The sequence below is a fragment of the Rutilus rutilus genome, assembly GCF_951802725.1.
Source record: "Rutilus rutilus genome assembly, chromosome: 15".
Lineage (NCBI taxonomy): Eukaryota > Metazoa > Chordata > Actinopteri > Cypriniformes > Leuciscidae > Rutilus > Rutilus rutilus.
Genome location: NC_140220.1, coordinates 1,266,186 through 1,285,099, shown reverse-complemented (window position 1 = coordinate 1,285,099; position 18,914 = coordinate 1,266,186). Strand labels below are relative to the sequence as shown.

General features: G+C 39.3%; 1 protein-coding gene across 1 annotated transcript in view; it reads left to right on the top strand.

The window, feature by feature from the left end:
• The window catches only part of LOC311304607 (MAM domain-containing glycosylphosphatidylinositol anchor protein 2), a 195,486-nt gene that overhangs the window by 156,351 nt on the left and 20,221 nt on the right, over positions 1-18,914 (top strand). The window contains exons 10-11 of the mRNA XM_084431730.1: positions 2,622-2,770; positions 12,144-12,321. Coding sequence (XP_084287856.1) covers positions 2,622-2,770; positions 12,144-12,321 — 327 coding nt within the window. The remainder of the gene's footprint in view (positions 1-2,621; positions 2,771-12,143; positions 12,322-18,914) is intronic.

Below are 18,914 nucleotides of genomic sequence, written 5' to 3'. Positions count from 1 at the left end.
ATTCATTTATTCATAGTAGAATTTATTTTCATTTATTATTTATTTAATTATTTATAATGCAAATGTATTGTCATTCATTTATAATTAAAATGTATTTTTATTCATTCATTTATTCACAATAGAATGTATTAATTAACTAATGATTAATTTCTCATTCATTTTTTATATATATATTAATTTATAATAACATTTTATTTATTTATTCATTTATTCTTTCATTCATAATATATTTGTTATATAATTTAATTTATGTATATTTATTTATTTTTTATTTTAATCCATTTTAACTGGCTGATTCCTAAACTATTACCCACAATCCTCAATATTTGCAAATGCTTACAGGTTTGCGAAAAACAAATGAGTAATTATTGAATTTGAAACTGAATTGTTGTGCGAGATCATTTTTACTTTTTTAACAGTAAAATCTCTGCAATCTTCATCATCTTCTAGAAGAGTGCGATCGATGTGTGTTTCCTCAAGCTAAAATCACTGGATTTGCAGCAGGACCGCAGGGTTTTCCCGGTTTTCCCGGTCTTCCTCCTGCTGTTGTTGAAGTTGTTGCGACTCTGCGCTTCATTAAGAGAGTCTCGGCTCGTGTAATAAGTCTGGTCTGACACAAACGCCAGCGAGTGCTTGCAGAGATCAGCATCTTCTGGTTCCCCAGCGTCTTCATCAGTGCAGACCTGCTGAGATCAGGAGCTCGTGTTCCTCATCAGAGCCGCTTCTCTCAGTGCCACTGCAGGGTCTCACTCGAGAGCTCAACACTCACAACTTCATCTGGTCAAAACTGTTTTGCAATTGAACATTGCGTTGCATGGAAACGGGAACTCATGTTTGATTTTATAGCCTTTAAAAGTCCAGATTATATGGTTAAATATATATATTATGTATAATATGTTTAGTTCAGTGCATTTGCAAAGCAAATAAAGTTGACGTCATCAATCCCTCTTATTCTTAAAAATCATGCATATACCCTACCCTGGAAATCCAGAGTTCTCTCGAGACACAAGTTGAATTTGCTCAGCGAGTTACTCTGGCGTCGAGTAATGATGCTCATTAAATATGCCCCTCTATCAGAGCTGCACCAATCACAGCGGGTTATCTGATATAGGCGGGCCAGAGGCGAGATGACGACAGCGCTGTGACGTCGAAGTCATTAGTAAACATTGCAAGATGGCTCTGGATGAACACCAGTTGTTTGAAACGGCTTTGGCCGCTATAATGAACGAGTTAGACTTGGCTTTTATCTAAAACAGGAACAGAAGACGCCGCTCGAATCCTTCCTTTGCAAGAAGGACGTTTTTGCTGTTTTGCCGACCGGATACGGCGAGAGTCTAATCTACCAGTTAGCTCCGCTGCTAGCTAAGCGATAACTTGTTGTGATTGGTCGTAGTGTTATCCAATGGCGTGCTTGGTGCCGCCCCTCGAGCTGGACGAGCTTCATTAGTCGACGCCAGACCATTAATCTTTCAGATTTAGGTCTGGATTTCCAGGCTACATATACATCATATATTCATAGACACTTTCATCTAAATAATTCATCATGGAAAGAAATTCAAGTGAACCCTAAAGTTTTCTAGTTGAATGTGAAGTTTTACTCAAATACATCACAATACTAAAGTCAAATGGGTTGTGATTTTTTTTTCTCATTCTTTTTAATATTATATCATATATTATATTATGACTTTTATTATATTATAGTATATGATTTTTCTATATTGTCCGCTATTGGGCTTGTTGAGAGTGTGAAACACACTATCACTGAATCATGTCCTGCTCTCTGACTCAGTGACCCATGACACTGTACCTTTAAGACTTCTGTATGCAAATGAAGCGTTTCTATTGGTCAGCAGCGTCACATACATATACATCACATACAGCATCAGCAACCAGTGGATCCTTCATCTATGCTTCTGTATATGCTTTATTAGGTCATTTATTTCATTTTATCTAGAAATGCTTTTACATTTTATATTTTTATATTATTTGACCAAATTTTTAAATAAATTGTACCTAATTTTATAGTTTTATTATATATATATATATATATATATATATTTTTTTTTTAAATCTAAAAATTATTTATCATATTTGTATGTATATATATACAGTAGTCAACATTTGAAGTGGATCAAAAAAGGTCATCATAGTTGTCCTAAGACAAGAACAGGTATTGTTCAAAATGTATGTATAACTTTGATAAAAGGTTTTGATCCACTTCAAATGTTGACTACAATATATATAAAACCCAATTTATATATATATATATATATAATAGAAATAAAAAATAGAAATATCATATATATCACACATACAAATAAATTCAATAAACAAATAATTAAATAAACAAATAAATAATATAATTAGATAAAATAATTTTTTCATATTTCTAATGTGACATCACACGCATTAATTAAAACAAATCCATAAAATAAATATGATCAATATTTCCATCATGTGATATATAAATATACTCAAGATTCCTCGTGCATACACACATCTCTCTGGATTATCACAATTAATGGCATCAAGGAAGTTTGGAAATGTAAAGTGATATTTGATCCACATTCTCCCACTGAACTCCTGCTAACTCCTGTGATGTCCGTGTGTGTTCTGCGCAGGGAAAGCGTTCGCTCCCGAGTTCTACTACGACACGTACAGCCCGCTGTGGCAGAACCGGCCTCGGGTTTACGGATACAAGCTCCAGTGGACTCAGATGAACCCCGGCGCCGTGGACCGGATCATGGCCTATCGCCTGGGCATACGGCAGGTCAGTGTGAGCATGAGTTGTTTTACTGTACTTCATGTATTCTTATGAAATGTGGTCTACTGGATGTGTAAGTATTGTTGATTTGTTGACCTGCCCAGGGACTACAGCTGGCTAAACTGGCACATTTACATACATGTTTATTAATGCACACTGTCCCATTTATTAAAAAATAAATAAATAAATAAAAAGTGAGTGTGCATGTGTTCTCCCAGTTCAGTGAATGACCCACACACTGGGAAAGAGCAAACACACACACCGTTGAGTAACTTCCTGGTGTTTTCACACTTGTCTTCTGTTTCTCTGCAGAGATCAGGTGTGACAGCAACACACACTCTAGACAACACCGTACATTAAACTTAAATAGCAATATATAAAAAACATAATCTAATGAAATGACTAAAACATTAAACTAAAATTAACATGAAAACTAAGAATCAAATTCAAAATACTAAAATAACACTGATGGTTTTTATTCATTTTATTGTTATTTTAGTACATCTAGTTTAACTTGCCAACTAGTTTACATTTATTCATTTTTAATCATTACATTATTTTTTAATTTACATTATCAGAAAAAAAAGTTCCGTCTGTAAGGAAACGCACAGGAATCTTTCCTCCAGTCCTCTTTCCTCCAGTCCTCTTTCCTCCAGTCCTCTTCCCTCTTTCCTCCAGTCCTCTTTCCTCCAGTCCTCTCCCTCTTTCCTCCAGTCCTCTTTCCTCCAGTCCTCTTTCCTCCAGTCCTCTTCCCTCTTTCCTCCAGTCCTCTTTCCTCCAGTCCTCTCCCTCTTTCCTCCAGTCCTCTTTCCTCCAGTCCTCTTCCCTCTTTCCTCCAGTCCTCTTTCCTCCAGTCCTCTCCCTCTTTCCTCCAGTCCTCTCCCTCTTCCCTCTTTCCTCCAGTCCTCTTCCCTCTTTCCTCCAGTCCTCTTCCCTCTTTCCTCCAGTCCTCTCCCTCTTCCCTCTTTCCTCCAGTCCTCTTCCCTCTTTCCTCCAGTCCTCTTCCCTCTTTCCTCCAGTCCTCTTCCCTCTTTCCTCCAGTCCTCTCCCTCTTCCCTCTTTCCTCCAGTCCTCTTCCCTCTTCCCTCTTCCCTCTTTCCTCCAGTCCTCTTCCCTCTTTCCTCTTTCCACTTTCCTCCAGTCCTCTTCCCTCTTTCCTCCAGTCCTCTCCCTCTTCCCTCTTTCCTCCAGTCCTCTTCCCTCTTTCCTCCAGTCCTCTTCCCTCTTTCCTCCAGTCCTCTCCCTCTTCCCTCTTTCCTCCAGTCCTCTTCCCTCTTCCCTCTTTCCTCTTTCCTCCAGTCCTCTTCCCTCTTCCCTCTTTCCTCCAGTCCTCTTCCCTCTTCTCTCTTCCCTCTTCCCTCTTTCCTCTTTCCACTTTCCTCCAGTCCTCTTCCCTCTTTCCTCCAGTCCTCTCCCTCTTCCCTCTTTCCTCCAGTCCTCTTCCCTCTTCCCTCTTTCCTCCAGTCCTCTTTCCTCTTCCCTCTTTCCTCCAGTCCTCTTCCCTCTTTCCTCCAGTCCTCTTTCCTCTTTTCTCCAGTCCTCTTTCCTCCAGTCCTCTTTCCTCCAGTCCTCTTTCCTCTTTTCTCCAGTCCTCTTTTCTCCAGTCCTCTTTCCTCCAGTCCTCTTTCCTCCAGTCCTCTTTCCTCTTTTCTCCAGTCCTCTTTCCTCTTCCCTCTTTCCTCCAGTCTTCTTCCCTCTTTCCTCCAGTCCTCTTTCCTCTTCCCTCTTTCCTCCAGTCCTCTTCCCTCTTCCCTCTTTCTTCCAGTCCTCTTCCCTCTTTCCTCCAGTCCTCTTCCCTCTTCCCTCTTTCCTCCAGTCCTCTTCCCTCTTTCCTCCAGTCCTCTTTCCTCTTTCCTCTTTCCTCCAGTCCTCTTCCCTCTTTTCTCCAGTCCTCTTTCCTCTTCCCTCTTTCCTCCAGTCCTCTTCCCTCTTTCCTCCAGTCCTCTTCCCTCTTCCCTCTTTCCTCCAGTCCTCTTCCCTCTTTCCTCTTTCCTCCAGTTCTCTTTCCTCTTCCCTCTTCCCTCTTTCCTCCAGTCCTCTTTCCTCTTCCCTCTTTCCTCCAGTCCTCTTCCCTCTTTCCTCTTCCCTCTTTCCTCCAGTCCTCTTTCCTCTTCCCCCTTTCCTCCAGTCCTCTTTCCTCTTCCCTCTTTCCTCCAGTCCTCTTCCCTCTTCCCTCTTCCCTCTTTCCTCCTTTCCTCCTTTCCTCCAGTCCTCTTTCCTCTCCCCTTTTTCCTCCAGTCCTCTTCCCTCTTTCCTCAGTCCTCTTCCCTCTTTCCTCTTTCCTCTAGTCCTCTTCCCTCTTTCCTCCAGTCCTCTTCCCTCTTTCCTCCAGTCCTCTTCCCTCTTTCCTCCAGTCCTCTTCCCTCTTTCCTCTTTCCTCCAGTCCTCTTCCCTCTTCCCTCTTTCCTCCAGTCCTCTTCCCTCTTTCCTCTTTCCTCCAGTCTTCTTCCCTCTTTCCTCCAGTCCTCTTCCCTCTTCCCTCTTTTCTCCAGTCCTCTTCCCTCTTTCCTCTTTTCTCCAGTCCTCTTTCCTCCAGTCCTCTTCCCTCTTTTCTCCAGTCCTCTTCCCTCTTCCCTCTTTTCTCCAGTCCTCTTCCCTCTTTCCTCTTTCCTCCAGTCCTCTTTCCTTCAGTCTTCTTCCCTCTTTCCTCTTTCCTTCAGTCTTCTTCCCTCTTTCCTCTTTCCTCCAGTCCTCTTTCCTCTTTCCTCCAGTCCTCTTCCCTCTTTCCTCCAGTCCTCTTCCCTCTTTCCTCCAGTCCTCTTTCCTCTTTCATCCAGTCCTCTTCCCTCTTTCCTCCAGTCCTCTTCCCTCTTTCCTCCAGTCCTCTTCCCTCTTTCCTCTTTCCTCCAGTCCTCTTCCCTCTTCCCTCTTTCCTCCAGTCCTCTTCCCTCTTTCCTCTTTCCTCCAGTCTTCTTCCCTCTTTCCTCCAGTCCTCTTCCCTCTTCCCTCTTTTCTCCAGTCCTCTTCCCTCTTTCCTCTTTTCTCCAGTCCTCTTTCCTCCAGTCCTCTTCCCTCTTTTCTCCAGTCCTCTTCCCTCTTCCCTCTTTTCTCCAGTCCTCTTCCCTCTTTCCTCTTTCCTCCAGTCCTCTTTCCTTCAGTCTTCTTCCCTCTTTCCTCTTTCCTTCAGTCTTCTTCCCTCTTTCCTCTTTCCTCCAGTCCTCTTTCCTCTTTCCTCCAGTCCTCTTTCTGTCACGTCCCTGGGCTGATCTGTCCGTTCTTCCCGGTCTCTGTTGTGGTTTTGTGTTTGTTTGGAGCATGTGGGTCTGTTTTGATAGTTCACCATGTGCTTCTGTCATTGCGGTGTCTCTCCCCGCCCCCTTGTTATCCCATTCATTACCTCGTTATTGTTTCACTCCCCTCACCTGATCCTGTATCAATTAATTCCTTCTGTGGGCAATTCCACGCAAAGGTCATCCTTACCATGAAAAAATAAAGTTTTTACCTAAAGATCAAAACCCCTTTTAAGTTGTCCATTTAGGTCTGTAATATACTGTATTAATGTGCTGTATCAGAAATTTTAAGAAAATTGCCTTGTTTTTCCACCACATATGAGGTGAGCAACAATGCTAAAATTTTAATTTCAACCAGCCATATTTCATGCTTTCAAAAGAAAAGCCCCTTTTAAAAACTTAATTTGAACATAAAGCATTTTGCTGAAAGATGGAGACATGCCTGAGAAATAAATATACTAATTTGGTCATAACAGCACTGCCTGTTGAATTTATAAGGGCTTTAATAAAGAGGTCTCGACGCTTCAGTGCTCTGTCACGTCCGTAACGTTTTAAAGATTAAGTTTATATAATATAACAATTATAAATGCAAATAACTTGAAACTTTATATGCAAAGCTAAACTATGTTTATGCTTACTAGGATCGACATTTCATTCCACTACTTTGCTCTGAACAACCATAATAATGCGTTACGGACGTGACCGTTACGGACGCTTCACATCAAATCATATGCACTTGTGATCGGTTTCAGGCTTACCATATATTCAGTGCATATCCAATAATCGCAATAATATTTGTGCTTTGTTAGTTTTAATATGAAAAAATGTCTCAACTTTCAAATTCAGTCTATTTTATAACAAAATGTAAACAATAGAGACCGCTCTTTAATACGGCGTGGTATATTTCTGTATATAGCGCGGTGGATAAAGCGCACATGAACGGATCTTCTCTTCCTCTGCCAGTTACAGGACGAAATATGAATATCAGAAGGTAGTATATGATACAGTACAACTTAGAGAAGAGCATGTGTCTTATAGCCATAGGACACTTCCTTCGGGATGTCGCGTTTTTCCCTCTTGGTTAAAACATGAATATTCATCATAATCCCGCGATCAAGCTGACAAAATAATTGCAATCATTTTGACTCACGACTTAAAAGTAGTTTAAAAGTAGACATTTCAGACGTCCTATAGATATAATTCTCAGGTATGTGAGGCAAGTAGCCTACATTATACGCGGAGTTTCGGTTCATTTATGAGGCGCGCTCCACTTCACGCGACGGCGCCTCCGTGTCCTGATTATATTGTCTGCTATAGCCTATTTGCTTCTTATTTAATAAATCCAGGCAATTGGTTGATGAAACATTGATTAAAATTAAGATACAATTTATACAAAACGAAATTCACATTAAAGAAAGGTTTTCTACAAAAAAACTAAAAAAAACTAAAGAATAGGTCAAAATCATGTCTGCCCACTGATATACTGTATCCGATATATTGCGCATCTTATGATCTTACTCATGCTGTTATCCTTTCATATAATCAACATATGAAATAAAAAATACAATTATTTTATTTAAACATTAATATGAGACTAAATGCCTACTCAAATGTAATGTTGGAGCGGGATTTGAGTGAACGCCGTCTTACGATTTTCGAACAAACATCGAATATTATTTTTGCTTATAATGCCAATCCTTAATATTTGGTGTTTTAAATGCCTGTTTGAGGTCTCTGTGAACGTTTTAAAGCAGTATTTTAGTGCCGCTTTCAGAGCGGTCACGTCCGTAACGGAGAACTGTCACGTCCGTAACATTGTTTTTTCCTCATAAATGTGAAAACGAAAAATAACATAAAATGAATATTTTATGTTCTGTGGAGAGCCAACCCTTCTTCATTCGGTGGGTACTATTACTTTTGGTTTGCGCAGTGTAATTCACAGAATTACTAAAAAATATTTTGGCAACAAAAAGTTAGAGATTTTTTTTGTCACGTCATTTTTTGCATGTGTATTTCCCTCATATTAAATATAAAACGCATGCGTAGACTGATATTTTTCTAATGTCTGGACTCCTTTATTAAGGGAGTATGGATATATAAACAGACGTTTACAATATATTGGTATTAAATGCATTTTCTGAGAATTTATATTTCAAGTTTTGACTGCAAATGTCACGTCCATAACACTGGAATTGCCCCTGTCTCCTATTTAGTCCCCTTGTGTGTGTTGTCTTGTGCCAGATCGTTGTTTGAGCTATGTGTGATTATTGCTCCAGTTGCCTTGTCTTGTGTTCCTCTGTGTCGTGTTGGACCTTTTTCTGTTAGGTTAGGACACAGACTCAAACTGCAGGCAACAAAAGGTTTTATTCTTCTTCAAAAAGGGAAACACAAAAGTCTGTCAACGACCCAGAAAGGAGCTCAGTATAGGCTAAAAAAATTTAGAGGGACTCCCAGGGTAGCGTCCTCAGTAGATCGACACAACGTCTGAAGAACCAGAACCAGGCGGTGTAGCGCAGCGACGGTCCGAAGCGGCAGGAGAATGGCGACTCTCAGGTAGTACGTGAAGGAGGGCAGAGAAAGAGGCGATCCACAAGCAGAGACTGAATGGGATAACAAGGGGGCGGGGAGAGACACCACAATGACAGAAGCACATGGTGAACTGTCAAAACAGACCCACATGCTCCAAACAAACACAAAACCACAACAGAGACCGGGAAGAACGGACAGATCAGCCCAAGGACGTGACACTTTCCTCTTTTCTCCAGTCCTCTTCCCTCTTTCCTCCAGTCCTCTTCCCTCTTCCCTCTTTCCTCCAGTCCTCTTCCGGTCTCTCTGTTCACATGGATCACATTAATCCTGATGTTTCTACGGTACGTGAGTGGATGAGAAGCAGGAAAGCGAGGGTTTCTGGGTAAATAAGTGTCGGCCCCGGGGCCCGGATCTGCTATTTTTATCTCCTCACTGTGACTCTGGGTTTCACCGCTTCAGAATGGAGGACGAGCTCTTCATGCTTCATCCCATCATGTGAGATCACGAGTAGCAGGTCTCCGGGATTGTGTGCTGGAATATTAAATATGCCAGTGTTGCTCTATAGTGAACTAATTCCAGTGCATCTTCAGTTTATGCATCTATGGCTTTTAGGTCATCATTGCCTACTAAATTATTTATCTATTTATTTATTTTGCATTCTTTACTCATGTCTTCATCATATATTAACTGCCAATGGTGCCCTGTAGTGTACTATTCCCAGAGGATCCTAAATGCATGCATTTGTTCATGATTTTATAAAAAAAATGTTACTTTATTCATGTCTTTGTGAGTTATTTTAATTCATTTTAAAATAAAATCACTAATTTTATTTTATTTTATTTATTTAAAGTATTTTCCTATTTTTACTCGTGTCTTTGTGATTTTTTTTTTTTGTGTGGTATTTTATATATATATATATATATATTTTTTTTTTTTTTGCTTTACTCATGTCTTCATTACTAATTTTATTTACTTTTATTTTGCTTTCTTTTATCATGTCTTTGTGATTTTTTATTTTTTTTATTTTATCATTTCATGTCATTATTTTATTGCATTGCATTGCATTGCATTTATTTTAATTGCATTATTTGTATAGTTTCATTCTGGCCTCGTGTCTTCTCCTCTCTCATCTCCTGTGTAACCTCATGATCAACACTCAGTTTCTGCCACTGGAGATCCGGCTCTTTGATTTCTTCCACATCTCGCTGGCGTTCTCCTCCTTTGATCAGACCTCGAGAACTCTGCTTCTGAGGTTACAGAAGTGTGTGAGAATTCATGAAGATGAGTGTGAGAACCGAAGGTGTGTTTGCTGTGTCAAAGTGAGCTGGAGGTCTTTCATTTTCAGAGCGATTTGGCAGTTTGAGGTTTACTCATGTCTTCATGAGTCATTTTATTTTATTTTATTTTTGTATTTATTTACAGATGTATTTAATATTATTTTGCTATTTTTACTCATGTCTTCATGAGTCATTTTATTTTTGTATTTATTTACGTATGTATTTTATTTTATCTTGCTATTTTTACTCATGTCTTCATGAGTCATTTTATTTTATTTATTATTTTATTTTTTTTGCTTTATTTTTCTCATGTCTTTGTGATTTTATTTTTTAATTTAATAAAAAAAAATTTTTTTGTTTGTTTTTTTTTTGTTTTTTTCATTATTATTTCAATTTTATTCATTGATTTCATTCGATTTGGCAGTTCGAGGTCAGCTGACCAAGTTACAGCTGGTCGTTTTAAGGAAAACGGTCTAATAATGTGTTAAACCTGCCCAAAATGTCAGGCTGTAAAATTACTCTCCCTCATGTTGTTCGAAACCCTGTAAGACTTTCGTTCACGTAGTGTAACAGCGCAGCGCTTCTGGGTTGTACGTCAGAACGGCGGCTCACTATTGGCCAGCATCACACGCATCACTCACATGACCAGCGTCGGCCAATAGTGAGCCTTCGTTCTGATGTCCAACCCAGAAGTGCTGCTGTTACACTACTGAACTCACTCAGAGACACACAGAAGAACATGAAGAGTTGAATAAAGTCATTATTTTTGTTTGTTTTGCGCACAGAAAGTATTCTCATCGCCTGATGAACTTAAGGTTGAGCCGCTGTAGTCACTGGACTATTTCATTAACAGAGAAGCCTGTGGAGGAGTGAGACCGCTCTCAGATCTCATCAACAATATCTTCATTAGTGTTCTGAAGATGAGCGAGAGTCTGACGGGGTTGGACATCATGAGGGAGAGTCATTACTGACAGAGTTTACATCTCTGGGTGAACTAACGCTTTAATTAAAGTTCTAATGATATCAGTTTCTGCACAAACCACTGGGAGTTTTCCAGCCTTTTCTTTGCAGATTCATTGCAGTAAAACTAATGTTTCTAGCGGACGGATGGGAACGTGTTGTCCAGCAGGGACATTATTGTTCACTAGAATTAAAATTAAAACAAAAACCTTAAAAAAAATTTAATTGCTTGAAATAAAATTAACATTTAAAAAGAAACTTATTTTATTCCAGCTTGTTGCCAATCAACATTTCTCGTGTTGGTTTAGTTTAACCTGCAGTAAAATAACTCAGTTGAACAAAATGACTAAAACATGCACTAAACTTTAAATATGGTGGCATAAGTAATGTTAGTAATGCGTGAACAAACACTGAGCATTACATCTGTTTTAGTATTTATTAATCTTAAATGTTAAATGTTAGTTAATAAAAACACAACTGTTTATATTAGTTTAAGTCCGTTAAATAATAACAGAAACAACTTTTGATTTTAATAATGTATCAGTAAAGGTTCTGAACTAACTAATGTTAAAAGTGTTTTCAAAAGAAGATATTTTGACCAAACAAGATTTGGACCCCATTGACTTTCATTGTATAGACAGAAAAACACACACACTTCTCAAAATATCTTTTTTATGTTCCACAGAAGAAAGTTAATGATGATAGACTGATCGTTTTGGTGAACTATTCCTTTAATGAAGTGAATGTAAGTGTGTGAACTGAAGCAGAATGAATCTGTATGTATCTGCAGTGTGAACGTGTGTGTCTCATGTTGAACGTGTTTCCACTTTATTGTATTTTTCATGTATTTTGTCCATGTTCATCTTTCTTTAGTGTGTAATGTTGCTGTTTGAGGATGACAAGAGGAGTTCTTCTCTATATCAGAGTCAGTGTTTCTGAACTCCTGAAACGCCTCCACTGTAGTCTTGAGTTTCTCCCGGGAACGAACACGTCACAATATTCCTCATTATAATAATTAATGCGCAGAATAAAGGGGCGGGGCCTGGTTGAGTTAGTTAGTAGTGTGTTGAACTGGTGGTTATGGTAAAGGGCGGGACATTTCCCAAACACACTCGAAGCGCTCGACCAATCACAACACACTGATCCAGCCGACCAATCAGAGCACAGTGTGCTTTTCAGGAGGAGGGGCTTCATAGAGACAGGAAGTAAACAGAGCGTTACTGACAGACTGGGAAGAGAGGAGCCGCAACAATGGAGAATATGAGGAAAATAATCAACATTCAAGCAGGAAAACCTGTTCTAGTCGAGACCAAACACAACATTAGGATAAAATGGCCTCTTTAACATTCTCACAGGATGTATTTTCCCTGATTTCTCCCTCAGACGGGGCAGCAGCGCTGGTGGGAGCAGGAGATTCCCGTGGAGGGAAACATCCAGAAGGGAGAACTGATCACACACAACCTGACGGAGCTCATCCGACCCGAGGCTTACGTGGTCCGACTCACGCCGATCACGCGCTTCGGAGAGGGAGATTCAACCACCAGGATCGTCACGTACAGCGGTACGTCACGCATGAAAACCACTGGGTTAAAAACAACCCAATCTGAGTTGTTTTCAACACAAGGGCTGGGTAAATATAGTGTATATAATATGTGTGTAGTGTGCGTGACGTCAGCTGTAGTGTTTCTGAAGAGTGTTTTCGAAGCCCAAAGTGGGCGGAGCCGGCCGTCGCCATCTTGGCAGCGTCACTCCCGGATAAACGTAAATGTGCAGCGAGGCGGATTAGCTGAGGTGACGTGACGCTAACAGACGGCAGACAAACGGCTAGCAGTGACATCAGCAGCAATCCACCTGTCAATCAAATGGCCACGCCCTTAATTATGCACAACTTTAAGGCTTAATATCATTTAAACGGATGAGTTATAAAAATATTCACCCCCCTCACAGTCGTCATGAAGGGCAACATTAGCTTTATAGACCAAAACCACTTTTAGCACCAGACTGTAAACATGTTTTATTCTGCTGTAAAGTTGGCCATTTTACAGTTTTTCTGAATTGCTAAAACACATTTCTTGAAACCATCACTCACTTTCTCAAAACCTTAAACACAAAACCAAATTTTCACACCACATTCACAGAACCTCTGACTCTTCTGGCAAAATCAAACAATTGCCTCAAAACCATCTCATCTGTGCTCAAACTCAAACAATGCTCTGAGATCACACACACACTGCGAGTCAAAATTATAAACACTACAGATCATTCATTACACTCTACATCAGAAAATGGAGAACACAGAATCCAAAGCATGCAGTTACAGGAAAAAAGTATATTTGAACAAAGTAAACCAATTTTGCAATTACGTAAAAAAGTATAGTAATGACAACTTACTGGAGGCCTATCGAATGTCTGTATATTCACCACTTGCATACTGTGAAAATACAGTGACCCAACTGCAAAAGCCAAAAATATTACTGTAAGAAACTCTAAATGAAAAGCATGTTCACTCCAGAAGAGTTGTGCAACTGCAGAATCAAGGTCAGTGAGAGAGATGTTATTCTGCTTCAGCATCAGGTCTTCATGTTGGTCCGGCCGGAGGAGTCTCTCCACATCTCAGACAATGTCATCTCTGCAGGAAAAGGGGAAAACCCTAAAGCAGATCCAGCCTTGACAACATGCTCCACACCTTGCTCTTCCTCATCCTCATCCTCATCCTGCTTGTTCACCTCCTCTTACTCATCCTCATCCTCCTCTCCATCTTATATGGTTTCCATCCATTGTTGGTCTCAACATTCAGTGCAACATTTTGAGTAAATGTTGGGACTCTGAACTGACTTGTATGATGTACAGTTGGTTTGGTCACATCATTAGAAATAAGTGTGAACAATTTTGAGTCGTGTGTAAATGATGACCACTGTGTTGCAGTTGTGTTTAACTATCGCCTACCTGTGTTTAGCATTTTGAAACGTAAGTGCATCACAGTGCAGAATGTGTTTTAGGGAGTGAGAATGTGTTTAGAGTTTTGAAAAAAGAGTGCATGAGATTTGCAAACTGTGTTTTAACTACCTGAAACTTGTTTAATGTTTTACAGAAAGAGTGATTTATTCGACAAATTGGTTTAGACTATTGAGAATTTGGTTCAGAGAATGGGGTTTAGTGTTTTAGCAACTCAGAAAAACTGTAACATGGAGGTCTATGGGACTGAGTCTCTTCTGCAGCCGGTCTCTAGTGGCCAGTCCATGAACTGCAGTTTAACTCACTTCAGTGTTGATTCACGAGAGAGACCAGAAGGTTGCCGCTTGGTCAGAACACATGTTGGGTTCATTTTACCCAGCAAATTGGGTTGTTTATTCATTGGGTTGATTTAACCCATCATACTGGGTTGATTCAGTTTTTACTATAGCACTAGCTTTTTTTTTTTTATTTTACTTCATACATGAATTAATGTTTACACATTAACTTAAATCCTCTAAACTTTAAAAAGAATACCCACACAACCACTGGTTTGCAATAATAATAAAAGACCTTGAAGAGGTCGCGAAAAGCCAGCGATGAATAACTCAATAACTCTGAAAACACTGAAAAAATAACCCCAGATTTTTTATTGTAGCTGAGTTCATGAGCTATTTATTATAGTTTTATATGTTTGTATTAGTTTATTATAGTTCAGTTGAGGTATTTTTAAGTCCTCAAGCGTTGAAAAATTTGGGGTTGGTACATGAAAGAGTCTCTTCTGCTCACCAAAGCTGCATTTATTTGATCAAAATACAGTCAAAATTATGAAATATTATTCTAATGTAAATCATCTGTTGTCTATGTGAATATATAGTAAAGTATAATTTATTCCTGTGATCAAAGCTGAATGTTCAGCATCATTACTCCAGTCTTCAGTGTCACATGATCCTTCACAAATCACTCTAATATGATGATTTGCTGCTTTAGAATGTTGAATATTTTCACATATTTGATACATGTTATTTATTTTTCAGGATTCTTTGATAAATGGAAAGTTCAAAAGAACAGCATTTATATGAAATATAATCTTTTGTAACATTATTAATGTCTTTACTGTCACTTTTGGTCAATTTAATGCGTCCTTGATGAATAAAAGTAGTGATTTCGTTAAAAAAAAAGGTTTGAATGTTCAGAAATAAGGTTGAGATCATTAGTTTCGTGCTGCACGTGATCAGCTGATGAGAGATCAGTGTTTGCGATCTGCTCGTTTGGAGTTTCAGTTTGATTGTGTTTTACGTGTCGGCTGCTGGTTAATAATTCATCTGACGCTCGTGAACATCAAAAATTTTGGATGATGCAAAAGCAAATAATTCATTTCAGTATTTCGCTGAACTACTACAAGTACAATAATGTTCTGAGTTGTAAATAAAGATTATTGGAGTACGTTTTCAGCTTTTCCACTTCAAATTTTGTTCATTTAATTCAATATTAATTGTTGTTTCTTTGTAATTATTTGTGAAATTTACTAGTATTTTCTGAGTGAAAACATTTCAAAGTAAATCCTGAACTAAGTTATTTTCAATGCATGAGAGAATTATGATGTATGCCGTTCACAGCCGTTTGCATTGATCCAGCTGAGTTATGAAACCTACACATTATTATCTCTCCTTAAATAAAGCGCATCTCGTCCGCTGCATCGAGCCCAGAGTTTAATGAAGTGTCTGTGTGCTCTCAGCATTTGCTTTTGTTGCATGACCGACTCAAGAAGGTCTGAAATGAGGTTACTTGTTAATCTTTAATCTATTAAACATATTGAAACATGAAAGCGGATGGGATATTGTTTGGCGGGGTCGACTCCGGCTTAACGGAGATAAATAACGTCTACGTGACTTTGTTCTCTGCATTACGTCTGATTAGTCTGGCCTGGGAGTTTATAAAGTGGCCGATAATCAAATGCTGCTTTAAAACGGGTGTTTTATGTGACTGTGGGAAGCCATATAATGTTATACGGGATTTTTATCCATGTTCATCTTTCTTTAGTGTAATGCTGTTTGAGGATGAAAAAGGGAGTTCTTCTCTATATCAGTGTCAGTGTTTCTGAACTCCTGAAACGCCTCCATTGTAGTCTTGAGTTTCTTCCGGGAGCGAACACGTCACAATATTCCTCATTATAATAATTAATACGCAGAATAAAGGGGCGGGGCCTGGTTGAGTTAGTTAGTAGTGTGTTGAAACCAAGCGGCAACCCTCGTGTCTCTCTCGTGAATCAACACTGAAGTGAGTTAAACTGCAGTTCATCGACTGGCCACTAGAGGCCGGCTGCAGAAGAGACTCAGTCCCATAGACCTCCATGTTAAAATGCCCAACTTTACAGCAGAAATAAACATGTTTACAGTCTGGAGCAAAAAGTGGTTTTGGTCTATATAGCTAATGTTGCCCTTCATGACGACTGTGAGGGGGGTGAATATTTTTATAACTCATCCGTTAAATTAATATTAAGCCTTAAAGTTGTGCATAATTAAGGGCGTGGCCACTTGAGTGACAGGTGGATTGCTGCTGATGTCACTACTAGCGTTTGTCTGCTGTCTGTTAGCGTCACGTCACCTCAGCTAATCCGCCTCGCTGCACATTTACGTTTATCCGGGAGTGACGCTGCCAAGATGGCGACGGCCGGCTCCGCCCACTTTGAGCTTCGAAAACGCTCTTCAGAAACACTACGGGTGACGTCACACACACTACACACATATTATATACAGTATATGGTTGAAACTGGCGGTTATGGTAAGGGGCGGGGCATTTCCCAAACACACTCAAAGTGCTCGACCAATCACAACACACTGATCCAGCCGACCAATCAGAGCACAATGTGCTTTTCAGAAGAAGGGGCTTCATAGAGACAGGAAGTAAACAGAGCGTTACTGACAGACTGGGAAGAGAGGAGCCGCAACAATGGAGAATATGAGGAGAATAATCAACATTCAAACAGGAAAACCTGTTCTAGTCGAGACCAAACACAACAGTAAGATAAAATGGCCTCTTTAACATCCTGATGTACTTAAGAAAACTGAATGTGTAGATTCTCAGCAGCAAAACAGCCTTTAGAAATCTGCGTCTCATAATGGAGATGACGATCCTCTATTCTCCTTTTCTGTCTCTAACACAATGACACAGACGAGGAGGAGGAGGTGGCGTCTCAATTTGCTCTGATTTCTCGACTTGAAACGGATTGAAAAAGCGCAAGACAAAAGAGCCCCTCCACTCCAGGAGAGATCGGTTTTATTCCTGAATGATGATATGATCATGTCGCCGCAAGAGTAAATGCTTCATTTTGCATTTCTCAGAAATGATTCATCCTCCCTGTGAATCGACTGTCAGCGTTTATTATTGTCTGTGGATTGTTCGAGGCATCGCTAGTGTTCAGATGAATACTGTTTGATGGGTTTTAATCCTCTAATGCTCATATGTGTGTCACCCTGACTCTAAAAATCTCCTGAAAAGCTTCGTCTCGGATGTTTCCCGTCTTCTTAATCGACCTCCTCAACATGACGGAATGTCCGTTTGTGTTTGATGCTTTCTCTTAAAGCTTTTATCTGTCGATATAAAGTGATTATTGTGATCCGCTCTTCGACACATTATTGTTAAATCTTATCCAGACAGTGATGGAAAAATAAACAAAGGGATTTAAGCCTGTAAAATTAATATTCCAGGTTGTTTTTGATCTATTGTCAATGTACAGAGTTTACTACAGACAATCATTTTGTCATTTCCATATTTACACAACTGTTCAAAAGTTTGAGTTCAAAATGTTTTTTGATTGGTAATGTTTCTGAAAGAGTCTCTTCTGCTCAGCAAGGCTACTTTAATTTGATCAAAATTACAGTAAAAACAGTGAAATATTATTACAATCAAAAATACAATAAAACAGCTGTGAATATATAGTAAAGTGTAATTTATTCCTGTGATCAAAGCTGAATGTTCAGCATCATTACTCCAGCCTTCAGTGTCACATGATCCTTCACAAATCATTCTAATATGATGATTTGATGCTCAAGAAACGTTTATGAATATTATCAGTGTTTAAAACAGTCATACTTTTGTGGAAACTGTGATACGCTTAATTTTCAGAATTCTTTGATGAATAGAAAGTTCAAAAGAACAGCATTTATTTTTAATGGAATCTTTTGTAACATTATAAATATATTTACTGTCACTTTTCTACGGTAGTCTGCATATAAACAAATGGACATATATTTGCTTTAAATACTCTAATAATTAAAGTCTAGTTGATTTGAATTTTTTTTTTTAAATGGTTTGAGTGAATGATTCAATGACTCACTCATAAACACTTCACTTGTTTCATTACTGGATGAATCAGTGTTTTTGAACGAATCTCTTGAGTGAATGATTCAATGACTCGTCATAAAAACATCACTTGTTTCATTACTGGATGAATCAGTGTTTTTGAACGAATCTCTTGAGTGAATGATTCAATGATTCACTCATAAAGACGTCACTTGTTTCATTACTGGATGAATGAGTGTTTTTGAGCGAATATCTTGAGTGAATGATTCAATGACTCGCTCATAAACACTTCACTTGGTTCATTACTGGATGAATCAGTGTTTTTGAACGAATCTCTTGAGTGAATGATTCAATGACTCGCTCATAAACACTTCACTTGTTTCATTACTGAATGAATCAGTGTTTTTGAGTGAATCTCTTGAGTGAATGATTTAATGACTCGCTCATAAAGACGTCACTTGTTTCATTACTGAATAAATCGGTGTTTTTGAGCGAATCTCTTGAGTGAATGATTCAATGACTCACTCATAAAGACGTCACTTGTTTCATTACTGGATGAATCAGTGTTTTTGAGCGAATATCTTGAGTGAATGATTCAATGACTCACTCATAAATACTTCACTTGTTTCATTACTGGATGAATCAGTGTTTTTGGACGAATCAACTAGAGATAGTTGGGATCACCTCTACGCACGGCTTGGGCTCTGGAACCACACTCCTCGAGAGAGGATGGACTCTTCACCACTCTGGAGTTGCCCATGGTGTGAGGCGGCGGGCTGGGGTGGGTTTGCTTATAGCCCCCCAGCTCAGCCGCCATGTGTTGGAGTTCACCCCGGTGAACGAGAGGGTCGCTTCCCTGCGCCTTCGGGTCGGGGATAGGTCTCTCACTGTCGTTTG